A 17385-nucleotide genomic window follows, 5' to 3' on the forward strand; every position below is an offset into this window, starting at 1 on the left:
TTTTGATTCAGTTCTTACCCCAAACTCTCTCTCTTGGTAGAGCTTAGTCTTGCTCTGTTGCTGGCCTTCTCTCTCTCTCCTTCAGACATCTCTCTGTGTCTCTCTGCTTAGCTGCATGCTTGTTCCTTATCTTCTTGGCTTTCTGCCACAGTCTCTCCACTTGCTACTGCTCTGCTGCCACTTTCCAGTATCTCCTGCTGCTGCTCACAGTGGAGAAAACTCCTCCAGCTCTCAGCTACAGAACTCGGCCCAGTTTAACACTGTTCCAAGATCTTGTAGCCCCCCCCAGCTGGGACTGGGGGGGGCCTAGCCCCCAACGGGGCTCCTGACCCCTTCCTCGTGGCTTCAGAACATGGCCACTTCTTCCAACAACTACCTCATCAACCTTCTTTTCTGGTCTGGTTGTGATATGTTTATATTTTGCAGGAGCGCTGATTGGGTCAACCCCAAGGGACACCACCCCCTCGGGGGTTACCATTTTTTTAACTCCAGGGGGAAAAAACACTTTTTTTTTCCCCCACCACAGTCTTCCAGATGCTTTATTATCTGAATATGTGCCATTTTTTATACCTTCTTATGCAGTTCAGTTAGTAGGTGGGAAAACTGATTCCTCTGCAATTGTTTGAGTGTCTGCTCCAAAATGTATTTAAACAATAGAATAATAGGCATTCACAGATATTCAGCTCTTTTATATACAATTCTCCTGCATTGATTACAATAAATTAGTATGTAATAGGTCTTAGGGAGTTAAAAATAAAAAAAAATCCAATCGGTTATTAAAAAAGATGATGTGAGAAAGTCTCTTGGCTAACATAAAATTTCCTGTTCTTTCTTTTGCTCTGGTTTCACTAAGCAATCAGATTAATTTGCATTAATCATGGGTCACCACCTCTCACCTTTGAGAGATTTAAATTTAATTTTATTCACTGCTCAACAGGCATGACTTCAAATTTTAAGTTTGGTATATATTTATAGCAGTCTTCAGATCAAACTGGAATCTAGTCTTTAAATTTGGAGGAAGAAATTGAATTATCTGACATTTGACCCGAACAGGAAGCAAAACTTATTAAAAATGAGACAAAGTACCACCCTGCATTCATTATAGGGTAGGGCAGGTTTTCATGTTGTTGTTTCTAAATGTGGATAATATTTTTCTCTCTCAATGTATTAAAAATTATAGTGATGGGAATTATGCTGCTGGCACTGCATGGGGTAGTCTTAGGCCTCATGTTCTCTAAAGCTTATTGATCAAATAAGTTCAGAGAGATGCAACTTACTCTCTGTAGAGTTTTCATAGTGTCAAAGCACAATCACTCTGAATAAAACTGGCATAAATGTTAATTTGTGTCCCTGATTACCAGAGGACTGCACTAGGACATAGGGTGTCCCGGCAGTACAGTAACGTGCCTGATGGGTCTTCTCTTCCAGACGTGCTGATAAAGGACTCCAAGTGGACGAAGCTGTATTTTGGAGAAGGCCAGGCAGCTCTTTCCTTTACTCATCTCAACAAAGATGATGAAGGTTTATACACCCTGCGCATGGTTACAAGAGGTGGAATCAGTGAATGCAGTGCATACCTGTTCGTAAAAGGTAAACTTTTAATCTGCTTCTTGAGGTGAAACTAAAAAGAACAGTATAAAGGTTAGTTTTATTAAACAATCCTGTGTAATGGCTGAAGTACAAAAGAAATCCAGCCCTGTGGTATTTCATAGTCATTTGATTTGTATATAGTAGTCTGTACCAGAAAAAAAGAGTCACCTTACATGAATGGGGAGCTTCAAGAGGAACATGCTCCTGAGGACATTTTGTTTCCGAAGAATCAGGAAAACCATTCTTGTGAAGAAACAGCTTGTTTCTTTTTTTCCCATCTCCTTTTCTGGTAGGAAATAAACATCTTTGCATAATATCAGTGCTCACTGTGATGATTTTAGCTTTAGAGATTGGGAATGGGCCTTGTTGGGCATTCTCATACCCTGTGCCTGGCCTTAGGGGTATATACAGGAGAAAGCAAAAGAAATATTCCCACCACTATACTAGTTACAGTCATGTCAATAATGAGAGAAAAGAAGCGAAGTTAGAAATTAGCTCACTGACAAATACGGGTTTCACAAGGAAGGAGAGATGAAAGGAGGTAAATCTATTAAAATATAATAAAGGTCAGAATTTTCCATCCTATTTGCAAGCACAGCTCCAATGAAGTGAGAGTGAGCCTCCGCATGGATCTGTGGGCAGAATTTAGTATTCACTTTCATATTTTTTTCATTGAAAGATGAAAATATCTCTGGTTGAGCAGTTCTTTCATCTTTAATGGTGGCAAACTGGAACAGCCCCACTTAAGCCATTGTAGCCATTGTAGCTGTATTAATTTTAGACCTTATTTTTCTTGGAAGTGCCATCCAGACTTGTATGGGGTGGAGGGGCATGAATGTTTTGTTCAGGAGGTTGAAATCCAGCTTCCTCACAGGACAAGTGCAAGAGCTTCATCAGCTTTGCAGTATGTCTTGAAGAAGTCACTCTTCCGCCCTGATGTCATTGGAAACAATTTGCTAAAGCTTTCGATTTCAAAGTTACCTTCTAAGAAACACAGTACCCTGGTGAAAAAAGACCCACTAATATATAATAATTTTCTTAGAATCTTTTGTTGTAGTGATGAGTCAATTTTAGGTACCTCTATTGTCCATTTTATACTGTGTTTGATCCCTTTGCATGCACAGGGCCCTGGTCTTGAGCTATGTCTTCTAGAGTCTCTAGTGTTCTCTGTTGGCCATTCTCTTGACTTTTTTCATGTATGTTGTGATTTGATACTGACCACAAACCACTTCACAAATAATTGTGATTAGACTTTATAAATTTAGACGACATACAGGGTGTTTTTTGTTATAGAAACCTTTCTTTGAAGGGAGAGAACTTTACCTGTTAGCAGATTTCATTAGGAGTTGCGGGTCCACTTCAGTCAACATCTTTCAAAATGAAGCCACAGAAGGGTATCTTAAAAATGGAACATTGATTACTTATGCCTGTTGATATTGTAAACTATAAACAAAAATTAGCATTTCAAAATGTCCCAGGAGTTTGCAAATTTTTTATTCTTTAGGAGAGATATTTTCCTCAGCTACATGTTCTTTACTGAGTACCTTGGTCTCTTCAGTACCACACTGAGCCACAGCTTTCAGTGTGTCAGAGCATCAAAAACACATGTGTGGGTTAGGATTTTAATTCTCATGAAATGTAATAGGTGTTTGATGCCTAAATAGCTTTTCTACCCTCCAAAATATCCCTGAACATTTTTATCTATCTGAGTATATATACATTATGGTCCTGAATCATTATTGCAGTGAACTAGTATGTCATGAAATCTTTGGGCTTCCATTTGTATAAACAAATAGCACAATGAAATGGAAATCTTCCCTTTGCCTTTACAATGTGTTTCAGAGAAGTCAGGGTCAAAACCGATTTTTTTTTTTTTTTTTGGTCCAGATGCCGATGCATTGATCGCAGGAGCACCAGGGGCACCGATGGATGTTAAATGCCATGATGCTAACAGAGACTATGTAATTGTAACCTGGAAACCACCGAACACAACCAGTGAGAGCCCAGTCATTGGATATTTTGTTGACAAGTATGTAAACATTAGGATTTATTTAATTTTCTTAGTTGCCAGAAACGTGTGTACACTGAAGAGAAAAAAATTACCATTATATCCTTCAATGCATGTGTTTTTTAGATATATTTTTACAGACCCTTGGCACCGAAACTCAGTTACACACTGTGTTAAATTCCTAGATTGTTTCCCAGCAAACTTTTAGGCCAGATGATCTAATGCTTTCCCAGGCAATTCTGGGCACAGTCCGGGAGTTAGCAGGGGCCAGAGGCCATTCCAAGTAATCATTTGCAGGCAGACACATTTTATCAGACACTTAAAATGTTCAATAGTATGGATGTGGGTGAATCAGGGAATGAGCCCTGACAGTATTTAATTTATAGAAGCTAGAATCCATGGGCATCTTGAATTAAATTTAGTCTCTTTAATCTGTATACTGCAAAAGCTGAAACCTAGGAGTTATTACATTATCTTCTTATTTCTGTCTTAAATGTAGTACATCAGGAGCTCAAGGCCTGGGCTCCCAGAAGCTGGTAGTTTAAATCAAAATGACAGTATTCTCTCCTTCAGTCGTCTTTGCACTTTGCTGGGTTTTCAGCTCAGTGCAGACACTGGGCAACAGGGGATCCAAGCACTGTTTTGCATGTCTCTTCCTCTGAAGTGCATGCTTGCTCCTTGTAGCCAGAGCAGAACATCTGACCCTTATGTCTGAAACTGTCATCAAAAACATTGCTGATATGATTCCATAATGTATACTGCTCTGCACTTAAAAGCAACCTTTGCAGCCCATTGCTATTTGATACCCTGGTAATTTGGTATAGTTCAGTGGTAACTGTCTGGAATTGCCGGAAAATGTTGGTTTATAAGTGGCAGCCAGTATGAGGAAATTAACTTGAGACCTAGGGACTCCACCATCTATATCCAATTTATGTAGTGCATAGATTATAGGAGTATTTCACCTATTTTGTGTGTAATTTAATCAGATGTGTCTTTTGACATGTTGCTTGGATTCATGGCTAGGCTTCGCAAACGAAGATTTGGGAAGGGCTCTACCCACGTTTGTTGCAAGCGCATTGCTGGCTAAAAAGGCCAATAAGAGATAGACATGTCCGGTTGCAAAAGGCACAGCAGAAAGACTCCTTAGGTGGTATATTCTGCAAGGCACAAATCTTTCTGTGTTGTCTTTTCTCCTCAAGAGTGATCCTGCGTGCTTTCTCAAAAGCATCAGCAACGTTAAAGATAGTGTGTCTCCAGACCTCCCGATTGGAGGCCAGAGTAGACCAGTTATGTTGATCAATATGGCCAAGGCTGAGATGTTGTTTCAGGGAGTTCCTTGTATCTTCTCTTTGGGGCTCCTCTCTTGCGGCAGCCGGTGGCAAGTTCAGGATCTTAGGGAGGCGGTGGTCCTTCATCCTGGAGACGTGCCCTGCCCAACACAGCTGTGTTCTCAGCAACATGGCCTCAATATTTGTGCCTTTCTTGTGAAGGCGAACTTCACTGAGAACAGCAATGTCGATGTTGAGATGAGCCAGTTCATGGGCAATTAGGGCAGAACGACACTCAGGACATCCACTATCCGCAGAATCGAGCATGGTTCTGATATTCCAAGCTGCTAGAGTTAATTTAGGTACACCTTTGGAGGCAGGTGTGTGCCTTTGTCTTTTGATCTTTGTGTGACCGCATTGGAAGAAGATGCCCGTTGGCCTGCGGTTAACCAACTGGGTGAAGGTGGAGATGAGCTTTGTTTAGGCCACCTTTTCTAGGCCCCTCTCTGAGTGGAGCAAGCAGTGCTGTTCTTGAAAAGGCTGCTTGGTCGTTCAGGGTGCTGCCCCAAGAGACTGTCATCTCTGGTCAGTCTCAAATGACCAATATCCTTACTGTAGTGCCAAGGAGCCCTTGATCATGACCCTTTTTTTTCCTGGTACTGTCAGGTCAAAAGGTAGTCTTCTACACCAAAGTTTATAGTAGTAGGGTACAAACCATATATGTACACAGAAAGAAGCCAGTATAAGGACATCGCTCTGCTTCTTGGTGACTCTACGCTCTGTGGCCCAGTTATTTTGGGAGGAAAAGGCACAAATATAATTGCTTGATAATATGACAAGGAAGAGATGGAAAAGATTAGGTAAATGTTGCAATTTCAGTATGTTCTGTGGGGGTGTATGTTAAAAATAAAAGCCATTAAATTATTGTTTTTAGAACAAGGAAGAGAAGCAAACAGAAGGGAAGCAGAGATATTTGAAAAGACCAAAAACTGTGACCAAAACCAGAAAAATGACCTTTGTATTATGAAAAAATATGAAAAGGGTGGGAACTGATTGTCCGATCAGACAAGAGTGTAAAAAGTGCGTGACTTTCATTAATGAGGTCTATGGTTTAGTTTCTCAACTTAGTGAGGATGACTTCTGTCGTGTAGGATGGCGCATATTTATTCTGAGATGATACTGATAAATTCTGCCTTCTGCTATTCCAAGATGTGAAGTAGGTTTGGAAAACTGGGTCCAGTGCAATGATGCTCCTGTAAAAATCTGCAAGTATCCTGTGACTGGTCTTTACGAAGGACGGTCTTACATATTCCGTGTGAGAGCAGTGAACAGTGCTGGCATTAGCAGGCCTTCTCGAGCCTCTGAACCAGTTGCAGCACTTGACCCCGCTGACCTGGAGAGAACACAAAGTAGGTTATGCAATGCTAAACAGATGCTGAATATTTGATCTTCATTTTTTTATATTTATTTATGATTCTGTTTGCTTAGTTAACCTAAGGAGTAGAGTTTATTTCTTCCTTTGATTGAATATCTTTTTACAGACTGCAAAGTAGCCTTATGAGAACTTCTCCATGAATAGAGTAAGCTGGCTTGCTCTGGGGAGTAGTTTTATTGATTTAGCCTTGTCCTAAAGCCCTGTGCAGATTCTGTATATCACACCTTCTGTTTCGTGTGTTCCTTTTACTCAGAGGGGAATTAAAGTAGTTATGAAGTCTTCAGGGCATTGCCAAAATGTTTCCTGTGATATCTGAGTTGAATATGCACTGTTTCCTTTATGTATGTTTTATGTATGTGTGTATGCTTTCCTCTTCATATAGTACAAGTCCAGTTCATGATACAATTGTTTACTAATCTGTCCCAGAATCAAATCCTATGATTAAGTAAGTCTACTGTTCCTATGACTCTCGCTTTTTAGCACATCTTTAAATAGTAAGGTCTTATCATGCTCTGTTTTCCTATGAAAGTTAATAAATCAGTGTATAACTTTGAGTTTACTCCATCTGGAGAAAGATTTCAAAAATGACAATATAAAAAAGGAGGTATGCAGGCTTTTGAACAAGTGGTGAACAGTAACTTGCAGAATTTGTAAGTATATTGAACTAGTTCAGGAAACTAATTGAATATTTTGATTAACAGCTATTCATGTGGATGAAGGGCGAAAGATTGTGATCAGTAAGGATGACCTTGAAGGTATGTAGCATTTCTACAATTTCAATCCATCTGTTTATGCTCCAGGATTTTAGCATTATAATTAGAAACATAGCTTGAAAAAAATCCATTTAGTGAGTTAAGTCTTTATATTAATAAATAAAGACAGATATTCTGGCTTGCAAGGCTGAGAGAACACAAATGAAAGGTGAGGTTTGGAAGGACAGAGAACATCACACTCTCAACAGCACAACTTTTATTATGTTTTGGCAGCATGTCCTCACCTTTTTGCTTTGACTAGTGCTAAGCTGAATTTAAAAGCATTTGCCCACATTTCCCTTCTTCATATCATTCTGGCAGCTAAATATAGGATTTTTCAGACTGATTTTGATGATCTGAGCAAGTTATTGCCATTTTCATAAAAACTTATGCATTCCATCTCAGTTCTTTAATTAATATAGTTACCTGAATAACTATATTGTTCTTAGGGTTAAGGTTATAGGCAAAATACTCTTTTCTTCAGGAGAACTGGAGAGATCACTGCCAACTTTTGAGATAAAGTCTGAATTTCTTCTGATTTTAGTTGTTTCCCTATGTGATGATTTGTTTTTTTAGGCTTGAATAATGATCTTCTTTATACTTAAACTGTCAAAAATGTTATCTATAATGGCTCAGCAGTAAAGAAAGAGTCTGTCTGCTCTCTTCCACAAAGGTTATAAAGGTTATAAAGCTGTAATTACAATAATAACATATTAAAAGGGAAACCACCTGAGAACAGGTGTAGTTTGAAGGAGAATCAGACATTGAATGGTTTCCCCAGTGCATGGAGAGGACAGATGAAATTTCTCTATTTTTACAATGACACCCTAAATGATATAAGATGGATATTATAGGATCAGAATCAAATTATAGGATCAGATTATAACTGTCTTACTTGTTTGGGTTCACAGAATGTCCTCCTGCTCTCAGGATCACCTGAAAGTGATCAGCGGTAGTAAATGGCCAGTCTGGCATAGGCATAAATAATGGTAGTTGGATTTCTGTAGCATGAATGTGCGTATTTAACAAAGGAGTATGAATATATAGTCTGCTTATATAGATCATTACTTTCATCTGCAAGATTTGAGAGTATTTCCGAAAGAATGATCTCATAGATCACAAATGGTTTTACTATTTAGTGCAGGATGATGTTCTGTTCTGAGAGAGCAGGCTGTAACATCATGTTATATCATTACAAAGTACGGTAGCTTTGTTTTTTTCAAGAACGGAAGAAAATGTGTTGAGATTTAGTTATGTAAAACCACTTGAAAACCTTTTGACTTTATACTGTGAAGGATTATTGTAAATTTCTTGGCTGCATGTTGGCAATTTTGTCTTAAACTCAGCTGATTCATGTGCCTTTCTGAAAGAAAAAATATAGTTGTAAGAAATCAAATATAGAAAGCATTGACAGAAATAAATTTTAATTGAATAGGTCAGTTTGCTTTAAAAAAAGTCTGGTTTTGATTAGGAAATGTATATGATGAAATAACATCATAGAATCATAGAATCATAGAATCATAGAATCATAGAATCATACAATGAGCTGGGTTGGAAGGGACCTCCGAGATCCGCTACCACCGTGGTTCCCAGACCACAGCACTGATGTCACATCCAGTCTCATCTTGGAAACCTCCAGGGACGGAGAATCCACCACTTCCCCGGGCAGCCCATTCCAATGCCTGATTACCCTCTCTGGAAAGAATTTTTTCCTAATGTCTAACCTAAACCTCCCCTGGCACAGCTTAAGACCATGCCCTCTTGTCTTACTGACAGCTGTCTGGGAGAAGAGACCAACCCCCACCTGGGTACAACCTCCTTTCAGGGAGTTGTAGAGAGTGATGAGGTCTCCCCTGAGCCTCCTCTTTTCCAGGCTGAACAACCCCAGCCCTCAGCCTCTCCTCATAGGACTTGTGCTCGAGTCCCTTCACCAGCCTTGTTGCTCTTCTCTGGACCTGCTCCAGCACCTCAATATCCTTCCTGAACTGAGGGGCCCAGAACTGGGCACAGCACTCCAGGTGTGGCCTCACCAGCACTGAGTACAGGGCAAGAATCACTTCCCTGGACCTGTTGGCCACACTGTTCCTGATCCAGACCAGGATGCCATTGGCCTTCTTGGCCACCTGGGCGCACTGCTGGCTCACGTTCAGCTTCCTGTCAATCCAAACTCCCAGGTCCCTTTCTGCCTGGCTGCTCTCCAGCCACTCTGTGCCCAGCCTGTAGCACTGCATGGGGTTGTTGTGGCCAAAGTGCAGGACCCGGCACTTGGCCTTGTTGAACCTCGTCCCACTGGAATCAGTCCAACTGTCCAGTTTGCCCAGGTCCCTCTACAGAGCCCTCCTGCCTTCCAGCTGGTCGACATTCCCCCCCAGCTTAGTGACATCTGCAAATTTGCTAATGGTGTACATTTTGAACCTGGTTCATTCTACAGATGTTTATAAACTGTTAAAAAATTACTTTCACAATTTAGAGATTATTATTGAAACATTTTTCTCTTTTTTAATGTCAAATCTTGAGCATTTAAAGGATATATGCTCTTTGCTAGCCTGAGAAGTAGAAAAATGTACCTTCAAAGAACAAAGCTTTTTGCTTTCTCTATCACAAGCCATAAAAATAAAATAATTTGAGGTGCCTGCTAAGTTGCTATTTCTGACCTATTACCAAGAGGAAGCTTCTTCAGGGCTGAGTAGCTATGCCTGTGTAGTGGTCCTTCACAGGTCTGAACCCCTCCTATCCAGTGCTGTTTTACACCATTGTAATTCCTCAGATTATGGAACTGGCTTTTTCTCACAGTGTGGTGGGTGAGCAGGACCACAAAGGGCCATGCTGAATGCCTCCTGCCTGGCCCAGGGCAGACAAGTTCTGTCTGACATTCTCAGTAACCCTGCAGAATGAGTGGGAAGAGGAGTCTGATTAGGCCATGCTACCTGTTGGAACCACCAGAGGGCTGGTGACATATTTTTACGTCTCTGATTCATAGATTTTACAAGTGCTTTAGACTATACAGCTGGTAATACCATCATGTTACAGGATACATCACTAATAAGTTCTGCTTCTTTTCCTACTTTCCTCTTTGTTTTAAAAGTGTTTTTCTCCTTATTGTACTTCCCTTCCAGATATTTTTGCTATTCTAATTTCTGATAATAATGCTTTAGATTTTTGTTTTTGATCAAAAAATCTCGTGTTTGCACATAGGGAGTAGGTTTTTTACCAGCGAATCAAAGTAATTCAGTTGTGATCAAAGAAAAAAGTATGACAAATGCACAGATTTTCAGGGGGCATATTTAACTTTTATTGGAAAAGTAACTAGCTATTAATACTGGAGTTATTATTTATCAAAATTTAATTAAAGTGATCAAGTGAACTGCACAGATAGTGTCACAGCCCCTAATATCTGAGCATTGCACTGCAGGGTGGGAGTTCAGAAAGATAGCTGTGGCATGAGTGCTGACCCTGGGGGTTAATCTGTTGTTTAACACTTGCTACATTTCTTACTCTTACAGGGCATGTTCAGATTCCAGGCCCTCCTACCAATGTACATGCTTCAGAAATCAGCAAAACATATGTTGTACTCAGTTGGGATCCACCTGTTCCCCGTGGCAGGGAGCCACTCACGTATTTCATTGAGAAGGTACTGTACTGTGCAGTGGCATTCTACTGTAAGGTGCTTCATTGCTGTATGCAATTACATTCAACCCATTTTCAGAACTGCAGAATGAACAATAAAACTAACACTTTCTGTGGCCTTGTAGGATTTGGAAATGGGATATTAGACAAGCATGGATAATCAAATATCTTATGGCATGATTTAATGAGCATTGAAATTCAAGGTCCAGGGAAAAGGATGCCCCTGTGCTATTTGCTTACTGTTGTCTAAAATGGGAACAAACTAATTGTGCAAAGTAGCAGTTTGAAAAAAAGGAAAAGAAACATCTTGAGTTTCCTACAGGCAAGATTGTAAATTTTCAATCTGTCTGTATTAAAAGAAAGTTGGCAGAGCAAGGAATAAAAGTGATTCCTAATTTCATCCCCACTTTGAATTGAAAGAGGACTTTCATGATCACAGTAGGAGAGGTTTGTTCTTCACCCACCTAAGTGACTAAAATTTAGATAAATCTATCCATGAGCCAGGTTTCTAAGTTATATTGGATTTCAGCAACTTGTTACAAAGTTTTCCCACTAGATAAAATGGGCCTTGTACCTGACCTCTAAAACTCTTACATGCCAAACTACACTTAATTTTTATGAATTATGTTTCTACCATATGCCCCCTATTAACTATCCACAAACACTAAACCTGTCCATAAAACTACCACACATTCAATTTACATCTTGAATATTGTGTCAGGTTTTTCTCAGGCCATTACTGTACAAGTTGTTTTCTTCTCACATCTGAAATTCCGCACATTCCTCCACAGTTAATTTCCCAGTCTTTCTGTTCACGTCACTCATCTCTCTGCAGCTCCCATCTTGTCTTTTCCCTCTCAGACAAATGAAAAATCTCCACTTCAAAAGACCTTTATAGCTCATTTCTACATTCTTCATCTTCCATTTCCTGTTGGATGTTGAACAATTGTCGCAAAGTGAAGACCAGACATTAGTTAAATTTTCCAGCATGCATGCCCATGATCTCTCCTGCTCTGCCTTTCACATTCAAAAGAAGTAATGAAAACTTCCATAGAAATAAGTATCTTGTTTTTCTTGCTATGCAATAAAATAGCATACCTTCCTTGCACTTATTCCCAGTTACATATGTCTGCTCTTATCTATACATTTCAAGCATATTGACACTTAAGGATTTTGAAGCTCTTGTCATGGAAATACCTTGTTATTTCCAGAATATGCAGAAATAGCTCAGAGGTAGAAATCCACTGAGTGGACACCTACACTTGGTTATCTGAATTTCGTTCTAAGTATGAATTCAAAAATATGTTATTTGCTTGTTTTACAGAAATAACTTTATATAGCTCCAGAAACAGTACATATCAATGACGATGAAAAAAAAGTCTCAGTTAAATGCCAAACTTACTGAGGGGAAGTGAGAATGAGGACTAAAAGGCTATTATTAGGGAAAAAAAAAGGTCTGTTATACTAATTAATACCTGAATCTAAAATCTTTCTGCATATAAGTAACTAACATATATGAATAGATTAGTCAGATCATAGATGAAGTTTGTTTTTTACTTTCCACAGTCATCTGTTAATTTGGAAAAGCACAGTTTCTAATTATTGTATTTCAGACAAAGAATGTATTTGTAGAGACTTCAAGAAATGGAAATGAGTTCTCTATGTTATAAAGCTATGTTCTCTTAAAATCATTAATTTAACAGATAAATCAAATCAAACTGCAGATCAAAATGTGATGCTGAGTCTTTTCTCTGTGAAAATGAAATGCAACAATTAATGTTTTTCATGTCATGCAGTAAAATATGTGGCAAAATAATGTTTATTTCATATTTTCCAGCTTTTTATGATCAAGAAAATAGATGTTATATTTCTTTTTTCTGTTGAGAACACTAGGTGGGTTCAGTATCTATGAAAATGGTCTTGATATATGGACTCCAACCATTTATATTTTTATTATTTATCTATGGTAAGCTTCCTTATAACAAGGTAGTTTCCAAGCACCCATGAAACACTGTTCCTCCTCTAAGAAGATCACAGTCTTTCAGGTTTTGTTCCCAGACTCTCTGTTCCAAAATTTTATAAACACATAATTTGTATACATCTTTCTGTGAATCAAAGAAATTTTCTTTAAGCTGTTTATTGGGCACTTGGGTTTTACTAAAATTTCTGAAAGATTCCATGACTAATTTTTGATTGGCGCAAACAGTTTATGAGGGAAATCTAAGGGACAGCAGACTTGTCTCAGAGTGCTGGTTTGCTGGCTGTCCTCCATGTGCAGTTGTGATGATGATAAGCTCAGCTGCTGCACTGAGAATATTCAAAAGTAATTACTTCATTTGATAAATGCTTTTTGGGGCTTGACGTTACTCAATGGAATACATAAAGTGGTGAGTAAAGTAACATTTCCTTCCCTACCTTTCTGCAGATTTTGGATTAGAACTTGCTTGCTTGATACCAAATCTTTGGGTGTTCAAGTGAGTTTTGCAGGAAATGAGAGTAGTTCTTTTGGGACCAGTCAGAGTTGACAGTCATGGCCCTGACTGAAGGCTGGTTGTATGTACAAGTGTGCATGTATTGAAGTCGAGACAGGCAGGGAGACAGTGAGGCATTCAGATCTTTTTGAAGAGTGATGGAATGCATGAGCTCTGGGAATTTGCATGTGTTTAAGTGAGGCATTTGAGAGCGATCCTTCTTTCACAGCTCTTAATAAATTCATGACAGAATGCAACACAGCAATATGTTCATTTTTTGACAGTTCAGAGAAATTATTCACAGCTTTTTTTTTTTTCTTGCAGTCCATGGTTGGCAGTGGAAGTTGGCAAAGAGTCAATGCCCAGGTTGCAGTAAAATCTCCTCGCTATGCAGTGTTTGACCTTGCAGAAGGAAAACCATATGTTTTCCGAGTGTTGTCAGCAAACAAACACGGCATCAGTGATCCATCTGAAATCACAGAACCTATTCAACCACAAGATACTGTTGGTAAGGCGTTAATTGTAAGACATTAATATTAAAAACTATAGATATTCTACAAAATGGAAATAGACAACTCATTATAATTAGATTAATATAACTACAGTAATAGTAATTGACTTTATTTGTGTTCAATTCTGTGAAGGATTTCAAAAAGATCAAGATGCTAAATTTTAGAAACTTTCTAAAATTTTCCTAATGATCACAAGTCCCCTTACTGAAAACAATAATCATTAAAAAGTTAAATTATTTTTAGTTACTCACTCTTCAGTACTCTATTAATGCGACTTTTCAAAAAAATAGGGTAATGCAGGTTAATTGCTAACTTAGATAATTATATTGTCTGGTTTGGGTAATTATATACTACCTAACTCCCTACAGTTTCAGCTAGATAAGGTAGCCTTTAATTTCTTTCTTAGTATTCTAAGCTGCAAATTACTGCTGGTGCAGAATTCCTGCGGCACAAAGTTGAGTAGATTTCAGAAACAGGGGAAGATACAATTACATGTTCAGTGGTAATTTCCCAAATGAAAATGAAATGTTTATCCTGGGGCCACATTCAAAAACACAAATGAAAATGTAGGGAATGTCTATAAATTTTATTTTTCAAATATTAGTTTTGCTTTTGCAATTTTGCAGAGGTCACATACAACAGCTCTATGTATTGATAGCTGTTACCTTAAGTGCACATAACTTACTAGTACACTTGTTACTAATATAAAAAATATTTACAATATCTGATATGTTAAAGAATATAATCCAGATCTTCAGCTTGATCTGTAACTGTACATGATACTTTTATACATTCTTGATTTGATGTCTCATTAATGCATATAACATTCAATATTTCCCAAGGTAGCAAAAAACCCACTGCATTTATTTCACTTAGTACATAAAATAGGATATCCCTTAGGGGTTAATGCAAATCATTCTGAATAAATCGCAGCTTTAAATAAAGCATAGAGCAGAAGATTCTATTTTAAAGAGAAACTGCAGGAGTATTTTTGGAGATGAACTTTAGCACCTGAGCTAAAATATATCAGAAACACATCGCTCCTTTTAGTTGCCTTCACGTAGTGTCATTTGTTATTCTTGAGAGTAGCTGACACAACTTCATGAGGTGGCAATAATTACACTGCAATTATGGGTAGCTTATTAGCAGAAACTACAGAATGGATTGGGTATCTTAGGCCATCCAAAATGATGTTTAATATTATGCAATTGAATTGTGTGGTAAAAGACTGTTTAGTCTGAGATAAAAATCTAAATTTAGGTGCTTCATGTAAGTATCTACAGGTGCAGTAGGTGTCTCTGCTCTCGCTGTGGCAATTGGAGCCTGGAAAATAAGTTGGTTGATGTGACCATAAGTTGCCCCATGGCACCCAGCTGTGGAGTGTCTGCATCGGGGTGAGATGAATCATTTTCAGGACTCTACCAAGCACTGAGCAGAGGCTCAGTTTAACTGCTAAGAAGACATCTAGTACCTTTGCAAATGCTTTCAGTTTGCCATTTCAGAGGACTGCAGGTATTATCTCCTGAGTCATATAAGACAGCTCAATGAAGAAGTGTCAGATGGTCTAAAATGGCCCTGAGTGATTTTTTTTGGGTAACTGAATTAAGCCTTAGGTCTTGGACTATAATGGCAGCTTAAGAACATGTGCTTTTAGACACTAACACTTAAAGGCCTAAATGCAGGGATGTTTATCTAAAACTGAATCCATTTGATCTTACAGATTTATTTCATAAAGTACATTGGTCTGTAAGTATTAATTTTTATTTTAATATTGAAGGACTAAGTGGAAAAAATTGATGCCTTTCATTTCATGCTGCTTCTAGTTCTCTGCAATATATCAATCTGAGAAAACTAAAATGCTTTAAATAGGCAAGTAGTGGATGACTTTCTTAACCTGTCATGCTAGGCTGAGACATTGCCTTCGTTTCTTACATTATGAAAGCTCAGATAGATATTTCATAGTGTACAGACTGTGTGTTGGTTCTTATCAAGATTTTTTTTTCGATTTAGATCTCAATATGTCTGATTCTATTTATGCATGTTCAGGTGTTTAGATCAATATAAACCAACAATGAACTTTCATTTGTTGTAAAGTTAAATGCATACTTTGCTACCTTGGGAGAACTGTAGTCAACAGATCAAAGGAAGCTTTATCCACTTCTGCTTGGTGCTGCTGAGGTTGGTCCTGGAGTATTGGTTCCAGTTCTGGCTTCCTTATTCTAGAGGGATGGTTACGGAGGAGCTGGAGAAGTCCTCTGAATAGCAACCAAGATGGCCAGGGGCTTAGAGATTGAGACCTCCGAAGAGGGGTGGAGGTACCTGGGCTTGTTTAGTTTGGTGACTTACAAAGATAATGGTGCCAAACTGTTGTCAGCAATGCCAGATGGCAAAAGAAACAGGTGACAGCCAAAAATTGTTACACTAGACATACTCTTTTAATGAAAGAAGTGCAAGAGTGAAGTGATGGAAGAGGTTGTGCAGGGAAGCTGTGAAATCTCCATTGTCAGAGGTTTTCAAGACTTAGACAAATCCATGACTGACAATCCAGTTTAGTGTTGGCGGTAATCCCACTCTCTCTGATAGGATGAACTAGATGATCCCCAGAAATCCCTTCTAACCAATGTTCCCATGCTTCTGGAAAATCATTTAGCTATGTTTAGCTAAAGTCTTTGCATTCAAATATATGCTAAAGTTGTCCTAAAAAACCCATATTTTCTAAATTGGTATTGTCATTAGTTGACTCGAAGGGAGCATTTCTTAACACTCATGATATACCTCTATAGTTTATGTGCATGTCTTACTAATGCAGTAGTGCTACAGGGACATGAGTTGTTCATCAAGCTCTTATTTGAGAGAGTACATTTGAGGGAGTAATTTTGAGAGTTATCATTTTCATATCTGAATGCCTTCATCCACACCAATATTTGGAAATATATTCTCCTATAATTGACTTCTCAGAAAATCTATATAAAATCAGATTTGTAAGGAACCTCATAGCTTAGAGTATTCTGAGTAAACAAATATAAAAATAAATATATTTTTACACACATATATATAAGCGTACAGACTTAGAGTGAAAGAAATGCATTAAAATATGTATCATATAACGACATTAACCTGGTAGAAGTCATAGCTCTAGTGATTAAATATGACCAAAGTATATAGTGTTTCATCTAGCTCTAATTATTTTTGTCTTTATGTGTTTCCTAATAGTATACATTTTTTCTCTTTTTTCCTAGTTGTTTCATCTGCACCTGGTCAGGTGGTGGCCACAAGGAATACAAAGACATCAGTTGTAGTTCAATGGGATAAACCAAAACATGAAGAGGATTTATATGGCTACTACATTGACTATTCTGTGGTGGGATCAAATCACTGGGAACCTAGTAACCATAAACCTATTAAATATAACAGGTACTGACAATATATCTGTATTTTTGGGAGGTTTGAAAAATATAGGATAGTTTTAAGTCAATTTACACGCTAAGCCATGGTGTTATAATGGAAGGAGACTATTGAATGAATGTGAAGAAAAACAGTCTGCAGACTCTTAGAGCTAAGCTTTCCAAACCACAGGGCAGATGGCAGACTTTGTCCCCACCTCCCTTTTTTTTTTCTCCAAAGAGAAGCATCCTTTTTTTCCCCCATGACTTTGTGTTATAAAAGCAGTTCTACAGACATGCTTCTGAGTGTCTTGGACATGAGTAGGCATAAAATAAATA

At 38.3% G+C, this 17385-nt stretch overlaps 1 protein-coding gene across 1 annotated transcript in view; it reads left to right on the forward strand.

Annotated features, from left to right (window-relative positions):
• MYOM2 (myomesin 2) overlaps positions 1 to 17385 on the forward strand; it is a 79077-nt gene that overhangs the window by 24405 nt on the left and 37287 nt on the right. Inside the window, exons 10-16 of the mRNA XM_027690192.1 lie at positions 1429 to 1590; positions 3478 to 3619; positions 6076 to 6275; positions 7003 to 7056; positions 10557 to 10684; positions 13476 to 13659; positions 16903 to 17077. Of these exons, the coding sequence (XP_027545993.1) occupies positions 1429 to 1590; positions 3478 to 3619; positions 6076 to 6275; positions 7003 to 7056; positions 10557 to 10684; positions 13476 to 13659; positions 16903 to 17077 (1045 nt within the window). The remainder of the gene's footprint in view (positions 1 to 1428; positions 1591 to 3477; positions 3620 to 6075; positions 6276 to 7002; positions 7057 to 10556; positions 10685 to 13475; positions 13660 to 16902; positions 17078 to 17385) is intronic.

The sequence above is a fragment of the Neopelma chrysocephalum genome, unplaced genomic scaffold (genome assembly GCF_003984885.1).
Source record: "Neopelma chrysocephalum unplaced genomic scaffold, ASM398488v2 Primary Assembly neopelma1_80b, whole genome shotgun sequence".
NCBI lineage: Eukaryota > Metazoa > Chordata > Aves > Passeriformes > Pipridae > Neopelma > Neopelma chrysocephalum.